Source organism: Sparus aurata, chromosome 8 (assembly GCF_900880675.1).
Source record: "Sparus aurata chromosome 8, fSpaAur1.1, whole genome shotgun sequence".
Taxonomy (NCBI): domain Eukaryota; kingdom Metazoa; phylum Chordata; class Actinopteri; order Spariformes; family Sparidae; genus Sparus; species Sparus aurata.
This window is the reverse complement of record NC_044194.1, coordinates 21,732,797-21,750,637: the sequence shown is the minus strand read 5'-3', so window position 1 is coordinate 21,750,637 and position 17,841 is coordinate 21,732,797. Positions and strand designations below refer to the sequence as shown.

At 41.5% G+C, this 17,841-nt stretch overlaps 1 protein-coding gene across 1 annotated transcript in view; it reads right to left on the bottom strand.

Moving 5' to 3' along the window:
• Nucleotides 1–107: 107 nt before the first annotated feature.
• lrrk2 (leucine-rich repeat kinase 2) overlaps nt 108–17,841 on the bottom strand; it is a 31,371-nt gene continuing 13,637 nt past the window's right edge. Inside the window, exons 17-52 of the mRNA XM_030425105.1 lie at nt 17,680–17,808; nt 17,148–17,318; nt 16,629–16,893; nt 16,292–16,480; nt 15,461–15,576; nt 15,194–15,266; nt 14,419–14,615; nt 14,079–14,329; nt 13,271–13,419; nt 12,685–12,778; nt 12,342–12,528; nt 12,004–12,185; nt 11,653–11,876; nt 10,895–11,022; nt 10,435–10,653; nt 10,151–10,352; nt 9,806–9,894; nt 9,229–9,416; nt 8,984–9,138; nt 8,751–8,897; nt 8,338–8,529; nt 8,047–8,193; nt 7,690–7,802; nt 7,373–7,563; nt 6,984–7,144; nt 6,723–6,893; nt 5,534–5,634; nt 5,158–5,370; nt 4,818–5,011; nt 3,383–3,455; nt 2,994–3,184; nt 2,546–2,698; nt 2,195–2,421; nt 1,222–1,290; nt 992–1,128; nt 108–869 (exon numbers count right to left, since the gene is read on the bottom strand). Coding sequence (XP_030280965.1) covers nt 1,004–1,128; nt 1,222–1,290; nt 2,195–2,421; nt 2,546–2,698; nt 2,994–3,184; nt 3,383–3,455; nt 4,818–5,011; nt 5,158–5,370; nt 5,534–5,634; nt 6,723–6,893; nt 6,984–7,144; nt 7,373–7,563; nt 7,690–7,802; nt 8,047–8,193; nt 8,338–8,529; nt 8,751–8,897; nt 8,984–9,138; nt 9,229–9,416; nt 9,806–9,894; nt 10,151–10,352; nt 10,435–10,653; nt 10,895–11,022; nt 11,653–11,876; nt 12,004–12,185; nt 12,342–12,528; nt 12,685–12,778; nt 13,271–13,419; nt 14,079–14,329; nt 14,419–14,615; nt 15,194–15,266; nt 15,461–15,576; nt 16,292–16,480; nt 16,629–16,893; nt 17,148–17,318; nt 17,680–17,808 — 5,676 coding nt within the window. The 3' untranslated portion in view covers nt 108–869; nt 992–1,003. The remainder of the gene's footprint in view (nt 870–991; nt 1,129–1,221; nt 1,291–2,194; nt 2,422–2,545; nt 2,699–2,993; nt 3,185–3,382; nt 3,456–4,817; nt 5,012–5,157; nt 5,371–5,533; nt 5,635–6,722; nt 6,894–6,983; nt 7,145–7,372; nt 7,564–7,689; nt 7,803–8,046; nt 8,194–8,337; nt 8,530–8,750; nt 8,898–8,983; nt 9,139–9,228; nt 9,417–9,805; nt 9,895–10,150; nt 10,353–10,434; nt 10,654–10,894; nt 11,023–11,652; nt 11,877–12,003; nt 12,186–12,341; nt 12,529–12,684; nt 12,779–13,270; nt 13,420–14,078; nt 14,330–14,418; nt 14,616–15,193; nt 15,267–15,460; nt 15,577–16,291; nt 16,481–16,628; nt 16,894–17,147; nt 17,319–17,679; nt 17,809–17,841) is intronic.

Here is a 17,841-nt window from a genome sequence, read left to right as displayed (position 1 = left end):
CCTTTGAAATGACAGATAATATAATGTAAAAAACACAATATCAACCATTCCAGTATCCATTGACAAATACAGAATACTCGATGTTAATAAATGTACTCTGGAAAGCATTAAGGTGAGAAATTAGTCATTTAAATTCTATAAATCTATAAATCCAGTTAGTACTTTCACTTATAAAAAAAGACCATTACACTTTTCCACTCGTCCCCGTACACCATATCCTTTGTACCCCGGCAACAACATACACAGAGAGCTGTCACAGTACATAAAATAATATTTACTCGCTTGTTCTGTTTGACACAAACATCACAAACAGTGACTTCAGGTAACGCAACATAAAAACTGTGTACAGAGCAGGCAGCATTTGAGAAATCCCGTGTTCCGTTTACTGATGTGGAGTGAATGGGCTCGCAGGTAAACACACACACGTACACATTAGAATAAATAATCAAATATACAGGTTTAGAGGCTTTTTTCCTTTGGCTTTCTTTCCAGTTTTCTTTTTTTCTTATCATAGACAGGTAAACTAATCTGATCTCTAATCATTAGCAGCAGGAAGTCCTCCTGAACATCTGCACAGCTCTCAGCCCTGATAAAAAACACAAATTAGACCATCTGTCTCCCTTTTACAAAGATTGTCCTGATCTGGTAAAACATGGCACATTATTTCATAAGTGCATCACAAACGAGAGAAAAAGGAATTTCTTGAATCAAATTCTTATGTGTGTCCCCTCATGAGTTCTTTGTCTTCAGGATCAGTGCACTGGAAAAGTACGTATGGCTGTCAGAAAATGAGGTAAACTTCCCCTTCAATGTGTCCTGCTGCTGACACATCGATCCACTGGAGAGTTGATCCCTTTACGACGAACACTCTGTTCATAAATTAAAAGAAAATAGTGTTGTTTATTTAATAAAAAATTAAATAAAAGCCAATATAATAGAACATGTAAACAGACATTAATTTTAGAGGTAGTAAAGGGGAAACAGTACATACAAATGTGTAAGCTCAGTTATGATGGAGCTGCTCTCTCATTCTAGCTGCGATCTGCTCTCTTTTCTCGCAGTGTCTGTTCAGGTCTTTGACCTCCATCGGCAGCGTGCTGTTCCACACCATCAGCACCGACTCCTCGTCTAAGAGCAGAGACAAACTCACGCTTCAGACCAATGGAGAGACATTTTTTTTTTTTATAAAACGTGACACAAACAAAAAAAAATCTGACTCACCGAACTGATTCTTGTCCTGTGGGAGTCTCCTGCCTAAAACCAGCACCACATTCTTCCAATTTAGTGTTTCTATTCATGAAAAAAAAAAAAAAAAAAGATTTGTAATTACACACACCAGACACAAAGGCTTAACAGAAAGGCTTGTTTGGATGCAGCCTTTAAACAAGAAAATAAGCACGGGGGGGAAGAAAGACATATTGTTGTGGAACAAGAATCAGAATGACTCAATATGCAGACAAACTGAGCAGCATGCTGGGTTGTTTGTTTCACACGTTTCTTCACACAAACAACCCCGACAGACAATGAATCACTCCGAGTGAAGACAAAAGAAATACCCAGCTGTAGTGTTATGAGTTTTTTCTACGGATTACGCCTATTTCTTTGTTGTTTTTAATCATCTTCCGTCAAGTGTTTGCACTGCTGCGTTATGCATTACTTTATTCAGCAACTGCGGCTTCTTCATAAAACCAGTACAATGTGAAAGAGGTGAATAGATGTAACCAATAACTATTTTACTTGATTTATAGGCCAAAAGGTTTGAAGTTATCAATAGACAACTACGCAGTTATCGTCACCAGCTGTTCTGAAACATAAACTTCTGCCAATGAGGTCAATAATAAAGGTAGGGGATCGTAACATTTCACGAAATCCCTCCATACTAATACTTATTATGTAACAGCTGTCAGTTTGGACTACTCACTTGAAGAAAGAGCTGTTAATATCAATATGCTAATTTAGGCAACATGGTGCTCCAAAATCCAGTGAACTCATTTAGTATATATGGGGTGACTGTGGTGGACTGTTTGACTGAGGTTTCTGTATTAATAACTGTACCAGGGCCAGTTTTTGCAGGAAGCTTCCACTCACAGACACTGTGACAACACATGTGGCGCCATGCTCTAGTGGTGGAAAAATACAACTAAATAAATAAATGCAGAAATAGTTAATGAAGTGAATGTAAGTGAAGCGCCACCTATGAGTGCAGAGCCAATGTAGCGGATGGAGTTGCAGCGGGGGCCGATGACCTGCAGCGTCTGGTGTTTGGAGAGCTCCAGCAGCAGCAGGTGGCCCCCTCTGGTGCCGATCCAGAGAGTTGCAGCGCTCTGCACCAGCAGAGCCTTCACTCTGGCCCAGGAGGGAGCCGCCTCGGTGGGCAGCTCCACCTCGCTGCCCTGCCGGCCTCTACAGCCAGAGTCGTGTCTGCAGGGAGAAATGAACACACAGCTGCATTCTGGTAGACTGTAACAGCAGATCATGGACTATGTTCAGAAGTGATACGAAATAAAAAAAAACTGTTAGTTCGTGCATGCATGCGTGTGTGTACCTAATGATCTGAGCACAGTCGATGCAGTCCACCATCCTCTCGCTCCTCTTATCCCAAACCTCGACTGTCGGCGTCCCGGCTTTGTTCAGGTAAACGTATTTATCCACAACCATTCGAGACACACACGCTTTACCAGCCAATGACCGCTGCTGCCTGAGGGAGACACACACGTGTCGTACTGATGACAATGACATTACTTCTGACCTTCACTTTAAACTTAACTTCCTCATCTTGTCAAACATGCAGGAACAGCTGTGAAGAAAACACAGACTTATGATGGGCTCAAACCTTTTTTTTTTTTTTTTTTTATAAAAGAACAATTGCTTATTCTTCAGTTGCACCGCACTCAACACACATAAACACCCCAAGTTGATTTAATCCAAAAACAGCTTCAGCTCAACTTTCAACAACAAGCTGCTTCTCATTTCCCAGCGTGTCACAGACTCACTGGAAGATGAGGTTTGGTCTCGTGTCGATGGACTTGCACACATCGTAGTCGGCGGTAAACGAGTGGATCTTGGTCCCGCAGCCGGCCCACACAGACCTGCTGTCCAGCGCATGAACCGACTGGCCCAGACACATGACAGGCGTGCTGATGTTTCCCACAGCGACACTTTTAACTGGTTGCCCGTTCTCCTGCTGGAAAGACAGGAGGAAGAAGAGAATGAAAGTCCGAACTATTGATGGTTACAGTATTAGGATATATTTACAGCAGGGGAGGATGAGGTGAGAGTAACATCTAAAAGAAATGTCAGAATAACAATGTTTAAAGACAACAAAAATGTCATGTTGCGAGAGCAAACATAGTAGGTGTTTCATTTGATATCTAATATTTACCTTGAGCACAGAGTCCTCATAAACTGTGAGTATTCCATCGGCTGTCCCAACCAGCAAGTAATTCTTTCTTTGGCTGAAAAGAAGTAAAAAAAATAGATCAAAACTCTTTTTTAAACAGGTTGAAGATTCATCATAATTATCTGACTTCCAATGTTCATAAATGTTAAATGTCACACATGGATCGCCTAGAAGATTTATACAAAATGTAAATTTCAATGAGTTTAGTAGCAACAAATGTCATTTCCAGAACAATTTTAATAATCATCAAAGTGGATTCTGCTCGTTTTTCTACCTCAAACAGCTCTAAATCAAGAAATCAAATTACCAAAACTGAAATGTATCTATATGAAAATTATGTAGATCATTAGCTTTATTTCATTAGAGGCCATAAACGGCTGTGGATAACATCAGTACTAAAAGGAGAGGCCTGTACTTTTTTACCTCAGGATGCCACAAACTGTAACCTGACTTTTTACCCAGCAAACATAATCAAACAGCACTTATCTGGTATCATGTTTTAATAGTCCTTGATGTTCAAGACCAAATTTAGTCCAATATTTATGATACTGACAGCTGAATGATGACACAATGCCAGTGTTAGTCAGTGCGTTTGGTTGTTCTGCTCATTTAAATCTTTGGCCGGATTCATGAGATATTCATCATCCTCACAGAATGATTATCGAAATATTCAGCAGACCCTCTGATTCACAATATCCTCAGCACCACTGTTAGATCAAGATGCTGGAAAATGGAAAACCAGTGTTTTTGTGAGCCCCTAACTTGTTCCAGTAAGACCAGAAATTCCATTTGTTGCACAAGAAATATCAATATTTTACTGGCTCATAACCAGGAACTTTGTTTTATTTGCATTTCATTATGATTATTATAGTATTATTTTATTCTAAGAAAAGTTAAGATCCACGAGTGAACATCCAGGTGTTGCAGCAGCACAAAGACAGAAATAAGTACAGAATAAACACAGGAAGTAAAAATAATAACATAATCAGATGCATATCAAATGAAAATTAGACTATGAATTCAAATGGGAAACTATATAAGAGCGATTAAACTGAATACTGCAGGAAGAAAAATTGTACAGCACTCAAGCAAAGTGACATAGAAGAGTGGTTAGTAGCATAGTTCAGCACAGCACAGTAATATCACACCATTTACTCTAACAACATACACCAAAATAATGTTTAATATTATTGAAGTAATTACACTTAGTGTTTGTCTGTAAATAATGGAATATAATGTAGCATATATAATAAACCCAATAAAGCCGTATAGCATATTAACATAATACAGTTGATATAAGACATGAGAATAGTTTAATGCACCACATCATAAAAGTAAAAGGAAAATGTAGCAGCAGCACATTCAATTCTCCAAAAGTTAACTGTCATATCAGTTTTTAGTGTTTGGTGACACTTACGTGCGTCGAGGGTGCACGTGGAAATACAATGAGGTGACAGCATCTTTGACTCTCTGCAGGTGGTGCCACATAGACGGGTCCTGAGTGCTGATGACCACCAAGGAGCCCGATTGTGTGCCTGCCACCAGCCAATCAGAGGCGTTGTCCGGGATTTGGACGGTCACAAGACACAGGACGGGACTGGTGTCGATCTCCTGCAGGAGTGAGAAAAACAAACATAAAAGGAAAACGTGTTGCAATAAAACACTTTGACGGTTTGTACTGTGCTTATTTACAGCTACACAGAATTTCAAGGCAAGTTTCAAGTCAAAATCAAGTACATATTCAGTGCTGTTGGTACCTGTGTAGTAACTTTGTTGGTGTCTAGGTCCACAGCTGTGATGGAGCCCAGTCGCTGGGTGCTGCTGCCTCCACCCAGCCAGGCCCTGTGGCTGATCGAGGAGCCTTCACCGCTGCCAGAGCTCACAGTGAAGCACTCAGCGTTGAAGGCCCGAGGAACCACCGACTCCCTCATCAGGCACAACATCTCCCCTGAATTTAGTCTATCGAATACCTGCACACATCACAGGACACAAAAATACTAAGTGGGCCCTGAAAGATCATAATCATGAAAGTCTACAGCTGATCTCTACATTGCTCTGCCGTCTTCGACTATCTCAGTAAAATGCTAGCAGCAGCGCCCTCTAAACACAGATACATATTCTTCAGGTCCTGACCTGAGCTGAGGTGGGTCGAGCTTGAGGGCTGTCCCTCAAACAGTCCTTCATGAGGGCCTGGAAGCCTGGCCAAGGTGAGCAACCGTAGTGTTTTACTGGATCTGTGTGCAAAGCAGTGAACATGTCTGAACACTCTGCATTTTACTTTCACAGCTATGAACAAATGAATGAAAAAAGACAGAGATCAAATCAATAACATTCATAACCATCATTCTTAGATAAAACAACCCCCTTGTCTGGTGCTTTATTAAAAGTGTGATGTTAGATAGGAGCACCATAACAGAGTGTGTCACTTTTTTTATGTTGTCAAAGGTCTGTTTACACGATTACAATAGTAAACACAGCAGAAAGCAGTTAACAATTTCGTGTAGCATGGTTGCATCCTCTCATAATTATGATTTGTGTGCTGCAGTCTGATAAAAGATCAATCCAGAATTCATTTTCTCTGTTAAACGTGATGCTGTATCTAACAGAACTGACACATTTAAGAAAAGAAAAAGTTGTCTATACAATGATTAAATAAAAAAATTTGATCGCATAGTATCTCATAAAAAACACAATTCTCAAACTGTGGTAAGGGGAATCACTTGCAGTACGCAAGCTCCCTCTAGTGGAATGTGGAGGAGTCCCAGATTTTATCTGAGAAGTTAATTTAAAAAATACAGTATAATACAATCAAAACACTGCAGAATTTTAAATAACAATACTTGAATTGAAAATAACTAATAATTTAAAGTAAGTTTCTATTTTCCTGTAACATTTACTGTCCGCCTGCTATGTAGTCATATTGATACACGTCACATGCACAGACAATATCCATTATTACCCACAAGGTAAACTATAACTGTGATGGCAAGATGGTCAGCAAAGGTACATTTAAAAGTAAAAAATAAAAAAAAAATTAAATAAAATGGGACTCCAAACAGTAATGCTTACAGCCATGAACAGAGTACAGGTGCTACTTATCACAGCTGGAGTGTCCAAAACAGCTGAGAAAACAGCTGAGTAGACCTACGCTACAGTGTTTTAGAGTCGGTAATGATTGTGGTACTTGGAGAATACTTTCTGAGGTGAAACTGAAACATTACAAGCATCAGCAATTAAAAGGATTGTGGCTCATCACATGTGAGTTAATATCTGGTTACAGATTTAATGTTTTAGCTTCATGGAAGAATTCTGTATTCATTACCTGGCAGTTTTCCCTGCACTGCGACCTCATCAAACTCACTGGGGAACTTCATGCCGTCAGAGATTCGCTCGCCACAAGTCAGCAGGTCGTAGAGCAGCAGGCCAAAAGAGAACACGTCCGCCTGCTGGTTGTAGATCACGTTACCTCGGGCGACCTCTGGTGCCCGGAAACCTGCCAGACATACAGTCATTAACTTCAAAAGCTTGGCATGACCTTAAATAAAACCAGGATATAAGCTTGAGGTTTGCAGAGGTGGCTGACCTGGTGTTCCCTCGGAGCTCCTCACTCCCATGCTGCAGCAGTACTGAGCGATACCATAGTCTGTGATCTTGGCGATTATCTCAGAGTCCGTCTTCAGGTTGAACAGAAGCACATTGTGGGGCTTCAGATCCCGATAAATGATCATGGCTGCGTGGAGGTACCTGCGAACACAGATGAAACAAATTTTCTCAATTTTCACGCCATAGTTTTCAGAATTTTGATCTGATTTAGAGGATTAGTTTGGTGTTAAATATGAGTCATAAACTGTCACAATCCTAATGCTAATTTTGGTTGTGATGATCAACTATGCTTCTATAAATTCTATGGAAAAAAGGTTGTTCAGACGAGACAAGACAAGAAATATCACAGTATCATCCCATAATCTTTACCTGAGTCCGTCGGCCACCTGCAGGGCGATTCTGTGCTGAAGCTTTTGGTTCAGGCTGCCATTTTCGTGTTCAAACAAGGAATCCAGTGAGCCTCGCAGAGCCAGCTCCATAACCAGGACCTGTGGAGATGAGCCTGCCGCCAGGAGACCTACCAGGCTGGGGTGGCGGAGGCGGCCCAACACCACCAACTCCTGGAGAGAAACAGATCAGAAAAGAAGTGATGTAAAGGAAGGATCGTGGAAGTAAGCTACAGGTTAGAAAAAGCCTGTGTTCACAAAAACCCTTTCAGTTTCTCTATTCTAGGTTGTCAGTGGTACCTGTCTCAGGAGTCTGTAGATGTAAAGCTCAGATGCATGCTTGTTGAATATTTTCACAGCAACTTCTTCATTTTTGTAGACACCTCGATAGACGGTCCCGAAGCCACCATCCCCTGAAAACAAAATATATCATATAATGATGTGTTTCATTTAGTATTGTTAAGGCATTATGAAAGAAAGAAATGTGTAGGTTTTTTGATTAAGACAAGCAATAACAGAAATTTCAAACGGGAGAGGAAACAATCAAGATCTTTTGTTTTACCTTGTGTCTTTTTACCAAGAATTTGTGGTTTTAATTGTCATTTATGTAATAAGATATTATAAAAATGTATATGTGTGGAAATTAGATAAGCGTACCCAGTCTGTTCTCTTTGGACATGTCTACCTCCAGCTCTTCACTATCCAGTATTGTTCCTGCAGGCTGATCACTCAGCACCAAGTCAGGAGCGATCTGAGAGATGGGGAGAGTGCAGCGGGGGTCCTCCGAGTTCACCAGCATAAAATCTGTGATAATATAATCATTGACAGGTAATTGATAGATAATAGGAAAAATGCAGGGCGAAAAAGAGGTGCCACTGAATGTTTCTAGGAAACAAACACAATACATTTAGAAAAAAGTTTCTATAGATTTCAGTGCGTCTTCTGTACCAGTGTCAAAATAGGGGAAGAGGTCCTCAAGCAGAATCTTGCTACACTCCTGCCCGTCCTCGAAGCTGTAGAGAGCCCACTTCTTCAGCAGAGCCTCACCGCTGCCGTGCATGTCTGTGTTCAACAGGCCAGGAAACCACTCCTCCAGCAGGGAGTCGATGTGATCCACCACCTGACCCAGCAGCACCCGGCCTGGTGGGAAAAGAGTTAACAATGATGGTCATCATCACTGACATGATCACTACTAGCAACAGTAGCAACATGTTAAGTTTACTAAACTACAAAAATTACTGAATTAAACTCCCAGAAATCACAGCAGTCGTCTAAAACGTGATGTATGTAATAGAGCTTCATAGCACGTTCTAGATATTTGGATGGTCTGATAAGACCTTCAATTTTAAAAACCATAGCACCTTTTCTTGAAGAGGGCACAGTGATCCTGACGAAGCTGGAGGGGTTCTCTTCCCATGAGGCAGCCTCCACCAGACAGTAGGCCTCTGGGGACCAGCTCAGGTACACACCTCTTCTCCAGTAGATCCGGTTGGGTCGCATCACTTTTTCTTGATTAAACACACGGCAAGATAATTAATTTTATAAACCACTGGGTAATGGAACAGGAAATGTATCTACCCTTAATCCACTTTACCTTTTCCACAAAGCAAATAAGACGAAAACTCCAGTAAGCGGCTGACCTGGCGAGACCAGAAATCCATGGGAAAGTACGGCATCTCGTACAGACGCACAATCACCTCTGAGTTCTCACAGTGAGGCAGCTCGATCACTGGTCTGTGTTTGGACAAACTGTAAAAGAAGAGAAGAGTGAGTGATAGAAATGGTGAAATATGTTAATTTCCCAAAACATATCATCTGTAGTTGCAAATTTAAACATACCTGCTGGGTACCAGCAGCTGGTCCTCGCCGAAGGGCAGAGCGATTTGAAACTTCTCAAGCAGTTTGAAGAACTGCGTCAGGTGGCTCTTGGGGAAACATTTGGTCTCAAACAGAAACTTCTCCACCATCGAGCGCTGAACAACTCCTTTAGGGTGCTCCCAAACACCACAGCTCTTTATTGTCAGTTTCTGCACAGAGACACAGACAACACCTGACAGAGCTGACACATTCTTTTACAATCATTTCATTTCCTTGATTTTGTGACATGTATCGTAACCTATAAATTGATCTAATTTGCACAATGAAGAAAACAAGATGCCATAAAGAAAACAATGGCAATGAAAAGAGAATTCTTAAGATAGAATTAAAAAAACATTGCATTGCATTGCATTTACAGGCAATGGAGAGACACTGGATATTTAATCTGCACACATATGGCAAATAAAAACAGTGATTTATACAAATAATTGCCCAAAACAAGACCTGAAACTGATTTCTGAACTGCTTCTTTAAGCGTCTCAGTTAGCCAAAGACGCAAAGCTTGTGTGATTGTCTCTGTGTGTTCACATGAGGCTACCTGGGAGATGATGTGGCACAGCCACTGCGGGTCAATGAAGTAGAGCTCTTGGAGCTGAAGTGCCGGATCATCAAAGTGCAGCAAAACCCCTTCAGTGACAGAGGAGGAAACAAAACAGTCAGACAAATACACTGTTGATTCTTAAGACGATGTTTAGAACATTGAGGTCATGGTGACATATCAGTGTGTTCGGGGGGAGAACAAGTTGAGATTTAAATTAATATTAACACACATCATCCTGTTGTCTGCCTGAGACAGGGACAGTATATTCTACTAAAGCTTTCTAAGAATCATGCATTTCTTTGCATAACATTAAATGTCTTTTTGATGTTGAAAGTTTCTGACCGGCTTCGCTGAGGAAGTGGACAGCGTGAGGCAGCTCAGCTTCCTCCAGCTGCAGCTGACTCTCCTGGATGAGCTGCAGCAGCTCCTGGTGCCTGAGAACGGGGAACTCTGGGGGAACCCTGGCTCTCTCCTGCAGAAGGCGGCGCTCCAGCTCCACGTAGCATTCTGGAACCAGCTGGCCCATCACAGGCTGGCCCTGGATCTGTGACAGGGAGAGGAGATCAGAGAGTGAGGACATAGAAGCAAGAAAGGAAATGTTTAATCAGTCATTGGAGTCAGTTTACCTTAAAGCTGGTGACCTCCCTGGCGATGGCCTTGCGGAGCTTGGTCACGGCATCCGAGTCCTCGCAGACGGAGACCATGTGGTAATCCCTGATAGCAGGGAAGCCCTGGTGGTTCAGCAGCTCCTCTCTGATCTTGGTCAGACAGGCTTGTAGTTGCAGCTCCTCGCTCACATCGGTGTGTGTTCCCACCAGGATGACCGGGGACAGAGGAGCTACAGCCTGAGGGAACGATGAGCAACAATTTGACAAAAGATGAACAAAAATATGCTTGTTGTCTGAGTTAGGTTAAATTGAGAATGAGGATCTGTTTTTGAATAGTTATCCTGTCTACAAGGACATAAAGGATGAGAACCTTTTTTCTAAATTGAACATGATTTATAAAGTTATAAGGGTATTCATCACTCCTCTGATCTCAATAGTTCTTCGTGATAACTCTGTGAATCTTTGGTTTATGACTCACTTTGATGTTGAAGAGCCAGGGTTTGAGGGCGTCCACCTGACTGGCTCCTTTGCTGAGGTTGTACACGACCAGGTAGAGAGCTCTGGAGGTCAGGAAGTGAGGGTGAGAGCCACTGAACTCCTCTCCCCCTGTAAAGGGGGAAACATGACATATATGATTTAGGACATATGAATTATGTACATACTCTGTAATAATCTTGGTTTGTTCCTCGTAAGAATGTCTACAACTTGTTCTTTGAAAAAAGTGACTGCTTGGAAACAGAGGAAGATACTTTTCATTTCTGTGCCATCACTATTATCACATGGTTAAAGAAACTAGACATTTTAACACGCCAATGAAGATGAATCAAACAACTAAAAGGATGCTGTACTGTACTGTAACTTACATGTGAGCATAGATTGCCTGAGACAAGAAGAGTGATATTTATAGCCTATATTGAAAAAAACATTGAGCTTAGATGGAAATAGAAGGAATCTTTGAGAAATTGTGAAATAAATATTCATTGATTTTTAACAAAACTGAATCAGTTTTTCCTTCCCTTCTATCTCAGTTCTAATCCTGTTCATACTTTTTCCCTTGGAACCTGCTGTGCATGTGAAAAACTTTATATTTGCACATTTTTGATTTGATCTTGGTTATGAAGGAGATTCGGGCACTCGTCACTGTTTAACACACATGTCTGCAGCTGTCACCTGCTGTAAGGACTGTTGTGTACCGTTAACTGTTTTTTTAAAATGATGCATTATATGTTGACCAACCTGAGAAGTCCCAGACGTTCAGCACCATCTTCTTCCTGTCCCGTTCACTGATGGTCCAGTCACGGACGTCGATGCCAGCAAGGGTCCGCTTCGAGTTCACCTGTGAGCGTTTCAGCTTCATCAGCTGCTGGATCAGGGTGGTCTTCCCACTGCCTGCGTTCCCCACCACAATGAGCTTCATTCGGTAGTACGGCACCGCTTTCTTCAGCCGCTGCTGCAGAAACCTGGGAAAGAGGGAGGATGATAAGGTTAGCTTAATTATATTTCTTCTTTTACAAATTCAAGATCATAAAGTGTGGTGAAAATAGAAGAAATGTGTGACATTTAAATCTTCAAAAACAAGCCGCTGACCTGACAATGTCTTTGGTCTTGCTGCCAATGAGTTTGAGGTCCAGCTGAAGTTTCAGGCCGTCCAGCGGCAGGTCCCACAGTCTACTCAGTTTGCCCATCTCATCAGGGAAGGAGCGCAGGTTTGTGTTACGACTCACATCCAGGGAGGTCAGGCCTTCCAACAGGCCGATCTGTGGGGGGATCTGAACAGAGACAAGACAACCATCAAAAGCAGTGCTCTGTCATCAACACCTGGATATTCTCTACTTTCACAGCATTTCATGATGAACAATTAAAAAAGGGCTCATGATAGCTGAGAAAATCATATTAATTCTTTTGGAAAGTAATCTATTCTCTACCTCCGTGAGCCTGTTGTCACTCAGGTGGAGTTTCTCCAGTCTGGCCCATTTGTAGATCGGTCCACTCAGATCCAGATCTTTGATACAGTTCTGACTGAACATCAGCTCTCTGAGGTTGCTGGACTCCCAGAGTCCCGGTCCAGGCAGAACAGCAATGTTGTTAGTCCTCATGTCGACTGACCGCAAGCTGGATAAAATGAGGTATGAATCAAGTGTTTGTATTAAAACATTTTTCTTTAGTACAAAGCTGAAAACCAAGCTTTGACAGGAATTTAGTGTTGTTTATTATCTGGAAAATTGTATCATTTAGATCCATAGAAAACTAGCTGAGTATCCAACTTACTTTGGGAGATGAAGTATTGCCTTGGAAACTTCAGTGAAATTGTTGTTTGCTAGTTTCAGTGTTGTGATCTTGGATGAGATATGTGACAGGGAAGCTGGAGAAAAACAGCAATGATCAAACACTTCATAGTATACATTTTAACCATTAAGCAGTTGCTTGTTAGCATGCATATAAGTAGCGTATTGGCTCTTCATTAGTCAATATAAATCACTTATCCTATTTCTGCCTACATATCTAAAAAGAAAAACCTTCAAATGCTAATATCGTCCAAATAACTAAATAAAATGTAACTGTTTCTATCCATTTTTCAATTTAACTGACTGGCCTATAAAAGCCAATGTCTCCATTTCTAAAATGTCTTCACAGCTACGTTAACAGTCTGATTCTGCTCTGTTTTGGAGGGAATTCTGTTGAGATGAAATATTCTCTCATTAAACCCATTTACTTTTTCTGTCCACATGATCTTCCTCTGGGTCACTTGGTGCTTGAGTGTTTTCCAAAGTACAAAGTGGGCAGACAAAGAAGGTACAGAGCTCTTCAGCTGCAGGATTAAAATCTAATAAACAGTTACTTGAATGGTACTCACAGATTTTGTTCATAGAGACACTGAAAGTTTCCAGTTTGGGGCAGCCGGTCAGGAAGTCTGTAGAAATGTTCTCCACACTGTTCTTGCTCACATCAAGCAGCTTGATCTCCGGCAGACAGAGAGGCGCACAAAGCTCAGTTATACTGTTACTGAAAAAAGAGAAAAAGAGAAATGTCACCGCAAATGGAGGCTTGATACTGCTAAATTTGACCAATATCTTAAAATGAAAAGTGTGACAAATGGTTTTCAATGGTATTTTCTCTTTTCTTATAAACTACTGCATTGAATTGAAAACACAAATTCTGAATGTGTATCCCCTGATTCACATGACTGTAAACATTTTGTTGTGCAGCACTGGTGAAGCTGTGTGTTCTCTGAGTGCTTTCTAGTAATCCCTCAGCACAGCACTGATTTGTTTAGAAAGGTATGTGACAAGACTGAATCACGAAAACAAAGTTGAGTTTATTAAGATTAGATTGCACAACCCTTCTACACAATAGAATTCACCGTAAACCCCCTTCAATGTGTTGCCCCATTTAAGGGAAAACACGACTGTCACTGACGACATTCCAGGCTTTGTGCTGCACTACAAATGATGAAAGTGAATTAAATAATTTCAGAATTTTCCACATTTCCTCTTTCCAAAATGGGAAAGTCCAGAGTCCAAAAATATTGTGAGGGCGTTCACTTCCTTGCAGCGAGAATGAAGAGAGTTTCTCATCAGAAATTAATACCTATGACTACTTTGGTTAAAAACAGAAAACAACAATACACTTTCCCTGCTCATGTGTTCAAACCAGCAGCCTACCCTTCCATAAACAGCTCCTCCAGCTGATTCACGGCGTGGCCCAGTTCGTGAGGGAATGTGGTGATTTTGTTGAAAGACAGATTGAGCTGCCGCAGTGATGGGCAGGTGACAGCGGGGTCAAAGGTCAGTAGAGGACCCACACAGTTACGGGAGACGTTCAGCATGCTCAGTGAGAGCAGAGACAGCAGCTCGACTGGCAGCGACTGGAGCTGGTTGCCCTGAAGGTCCAGTCGAGTCAGACTCTTCAAATTCTGTCAAATAAAAAAACAAAACAGCTTCAGCACAGAGTTCTTCTGGTCATTTTATACCTTGGTGATTCAGCACATATCAGAGGGTTTACCTGGCAAAGAGCTGAAGGTAACTCCAGCAGACAGTTGTGGCTAAGGTCCAGACGGAGGAGATGTCCCAGCTGCTGCTGGACGAAGACGTCATCCATCAGACAGGACAGAGAGTCCAACTCATTACCTGACAGGTCAAGCAGGCGGATCCTCTCCTTCTCTTTGGGAAGAACAGCAGAGTTCTCCCCTGATCCAAACACTGAGGAGGAGATGGATCATTAGTTACGGTCTGTCTTAAGTCTGGAGCTTTCACATTGGCAAAAAAGATGTGCAGATACAGATTACTCTTAAAAAAAAGGAACTTTTTGCATTGTCAGACTCAAATTGAAAAGTAGCAGAATGTTTTGAAACCTTCACTGAACTTTGCAAGAAGTCTGTTCTCAGAGTGCTTTCAATTATTTTTTTTACTCTTTCTTTTATATCCAAAAACATATCCTACACATGTTTAAGCCTGTATGTAATTACTGCATAAAAGTATATATTCCCTCACTGTCCTGTTGTTATCGTCCAAAGCATAGTTCTGTATATACAGTAAGATCTACAGAGAATCTGTGTTTTCTTCAGCAGTTTGGGATATTGTTTAAATGAATGGCAGGAAGCTTTTGTTAGTTGACAGTCACTGATTAAATGAACAGTGTGTGTCCATTTGTTAACTGTCATATGCGAATGCAAGTTACATCATCATCATCATCAGCATGTGTAGGTCAAATAGAAAAGAAAACAACATTTTTTTGTGCAGCAATGTTTGACAAAATGAGAATCAAACCGAATCGATACCTTTTTGACCGGAGCCGGTTCTTCCATATCTCCTGTGTACGGACTCGCTGTGTTCAGTCTCAGTCTGACCACTCTGGAAAAAGAAAGAAACACAGACACCAGAGAGAAGAAGTGGGTGAGGGAACACACATTTGGGTGGTATGTACAGTCTTATTTCTTAGAAAGGGACTGCAACGAAAGTCAATCTTTTGACTTGACATTAAACTGCATGACACAATATCAATATCACACAAGCATAAAACTCAAATCTTGATAAAGAGGTTTTACCTCTGCGCTGGCATGTCTGCGACGCCCCTGCTTCCTTTTGAAGGACCCCCCTCTCAACTCTTCTGTCGAGTTATTGTGCGGCTTTGGAGACAAAACCCCTGACAATGAATCACTGCCTACAAAAGGAAAAAAGGACCTCATCATCAGAAGGTAAACTACATTTCATATTCTTATGAACTTCCACTTTAGTTCAGGTGTGTTAGAGGTCTCAACATTTTAATTCAACCATTACCGCTGAAATGTCAAAATATTTTCTTTTCTGTTTTCAGCTTCCAGACAGATGCATATGAGGACAAATCTATTTACAGACAGTTGAAATGGACATATTTTTATCATGTGAGGATTTTAAAGCTACAGTCAATTAAAGAAGACTTTGAACTAAATGATCACACACCAATGAAACATAAAGTACTGATAAAACATCACTTCACTATGAAAAAAAACCTGCCAAGACAAATCACAAGATGTGATGTGATCAGTTTGACTTATTTGATGCACAAAAGACTGTGTAAAGAGTTGAGATGGATGACATAATGTTAATCAATGAAGTGGAAACATACAAGATGTAACTATGTGCAGTCTTAAGACAATGTTACAGTAAAGGGATTTTCCTTGACATGAAACAGATTATTGTCCTCAGTTTGGTCTGTAGTAGAAATACATTGTTTTTCAGCACAGCCGTGATTCAGGCGCATAAATTGAATGTCAGTTCCACTTCAAGTGTGAACACATTTTCTGCCTTTGTTGGAACAGAGTGTAAAAATAACTTAAATAGGTCATACTGTTATTAGCTATTTGTATTAGCTTAGGCCAACATCTGTGAAACTTTACCATCACTCTCCATGTCGTCATTGAAAAACAGGCTGTCGTCCATGGAGACGAAACTGAAGCTGGAGTCGTCGCTCTCTTCAGAAATGTAGCCAGATGTCAGACAGGGGTCGGCCAGAGGTCTGGGAAGACCACTGCTGCTCTTGGACCTCTGGAAAGACTGAATGTACCTCGCCAAACTTATACCCTTACCTCGAAGACAGAACACAGTACATAGAATATTAAAGATTTGGCTGCAAGTAAATATTCATTCCATGCTTTTTATTTATTTCAAATGATCCATCAGCTGTTAAGTCTAGAAAAAGTCTGAAAAAACAGAAAAGCATAGACTCTTCCTCACTGTTGTTGTAGCGCAGACTGTGTGTTCTGCCTCTTTCGGCCAGCAGTGGGCTGAGCCAGGCGGCATCCAGGCGGCCCAGCCTGAAGCCCCCGAGGCAGAGGGCGCTGTTGTTGAGGTCCAGACCCAGACGGCCCAGCAGCTGGATGACCGTAGGTCCCTCGTCCCGCTTCACGCTCACAGCCAGAGCCCTGCGGAGGTGCTGCTCATGGGTGCCTCGGCTGAGCAGCAGCTCCACTAGCTCAAGAGGTCCGCCTCTCTCACACACCTGGAAAAGAGGGCCATGATTGAGTCTGAACTGTGGATTATTTGAATTACTGATTAACCTATCTATTACTAAGGCTGTGTATTGAAGATGAATATGTTTGGTACCATTTTGAGAAAAATCATCAACTGTTCAGCACCAAAAACTGTCATCAAAAGTCAGGACACATTATGTCGTCTGGTAAAATGCAGGAAATTCAACATAAACTACTCCATTTTGTTTCCTAACTCTGTCCTGTGGGTTTTGTGACCTCTGACCTGATAGATGAGAGATTCAGTTTTGGTCTTCTTATTGATGTCAGCACCCAGCTCAATCAAACACTCGGCTAACGTCATGTCTCCATCCTTGCATGCTTTTTCCAGCATGCTGTAGTGTAGCTCTGAGTCGCACCACATTTTAGCCAGAGCGAGGCACATCGACTTACGCAGCTGACAGCAGACAGAAGGAGAGAAGACACTAATCTGTTTATTAAATTACATTGAAGGTTTACAATATTCATATAATATAAGAACAAGAAAAAGACAAATGGTCCTACACGCTTAATGTGAGCAATATTAAAGCATGTCAGGCTTTCCTGCTCGGCTCTTTTAAACTGTACGTTCCTCTATGTGTACAGTACAGCTTGTCTTTCATCATGACAGTAGATCAAACTGAAATAGTCCAGAATCTGGGAAAATGTTGCCCTGTTCCTTTTGGAAAATAGCAATTAAAAGTACTTTTTTTTCCCCATGTGTTTGTCTGGAACCTGATCTGTAAATTAAGGTTTTGCAGTCTGCAAAGAGAACTCACAGGGTTGTTGCACTGATCAGGAGTCTCTTCTCTGAGGTGCTGGAAGATCTGCCTGTCAAAGTCTTCTCTCTGCAGTTCAGCTGCAGCTCCTGAACAGGCATCCAGCATCCTGAGACCCACCTGGAAACCCTGCGGGACACACGACAAGAGACAGATCGGAAG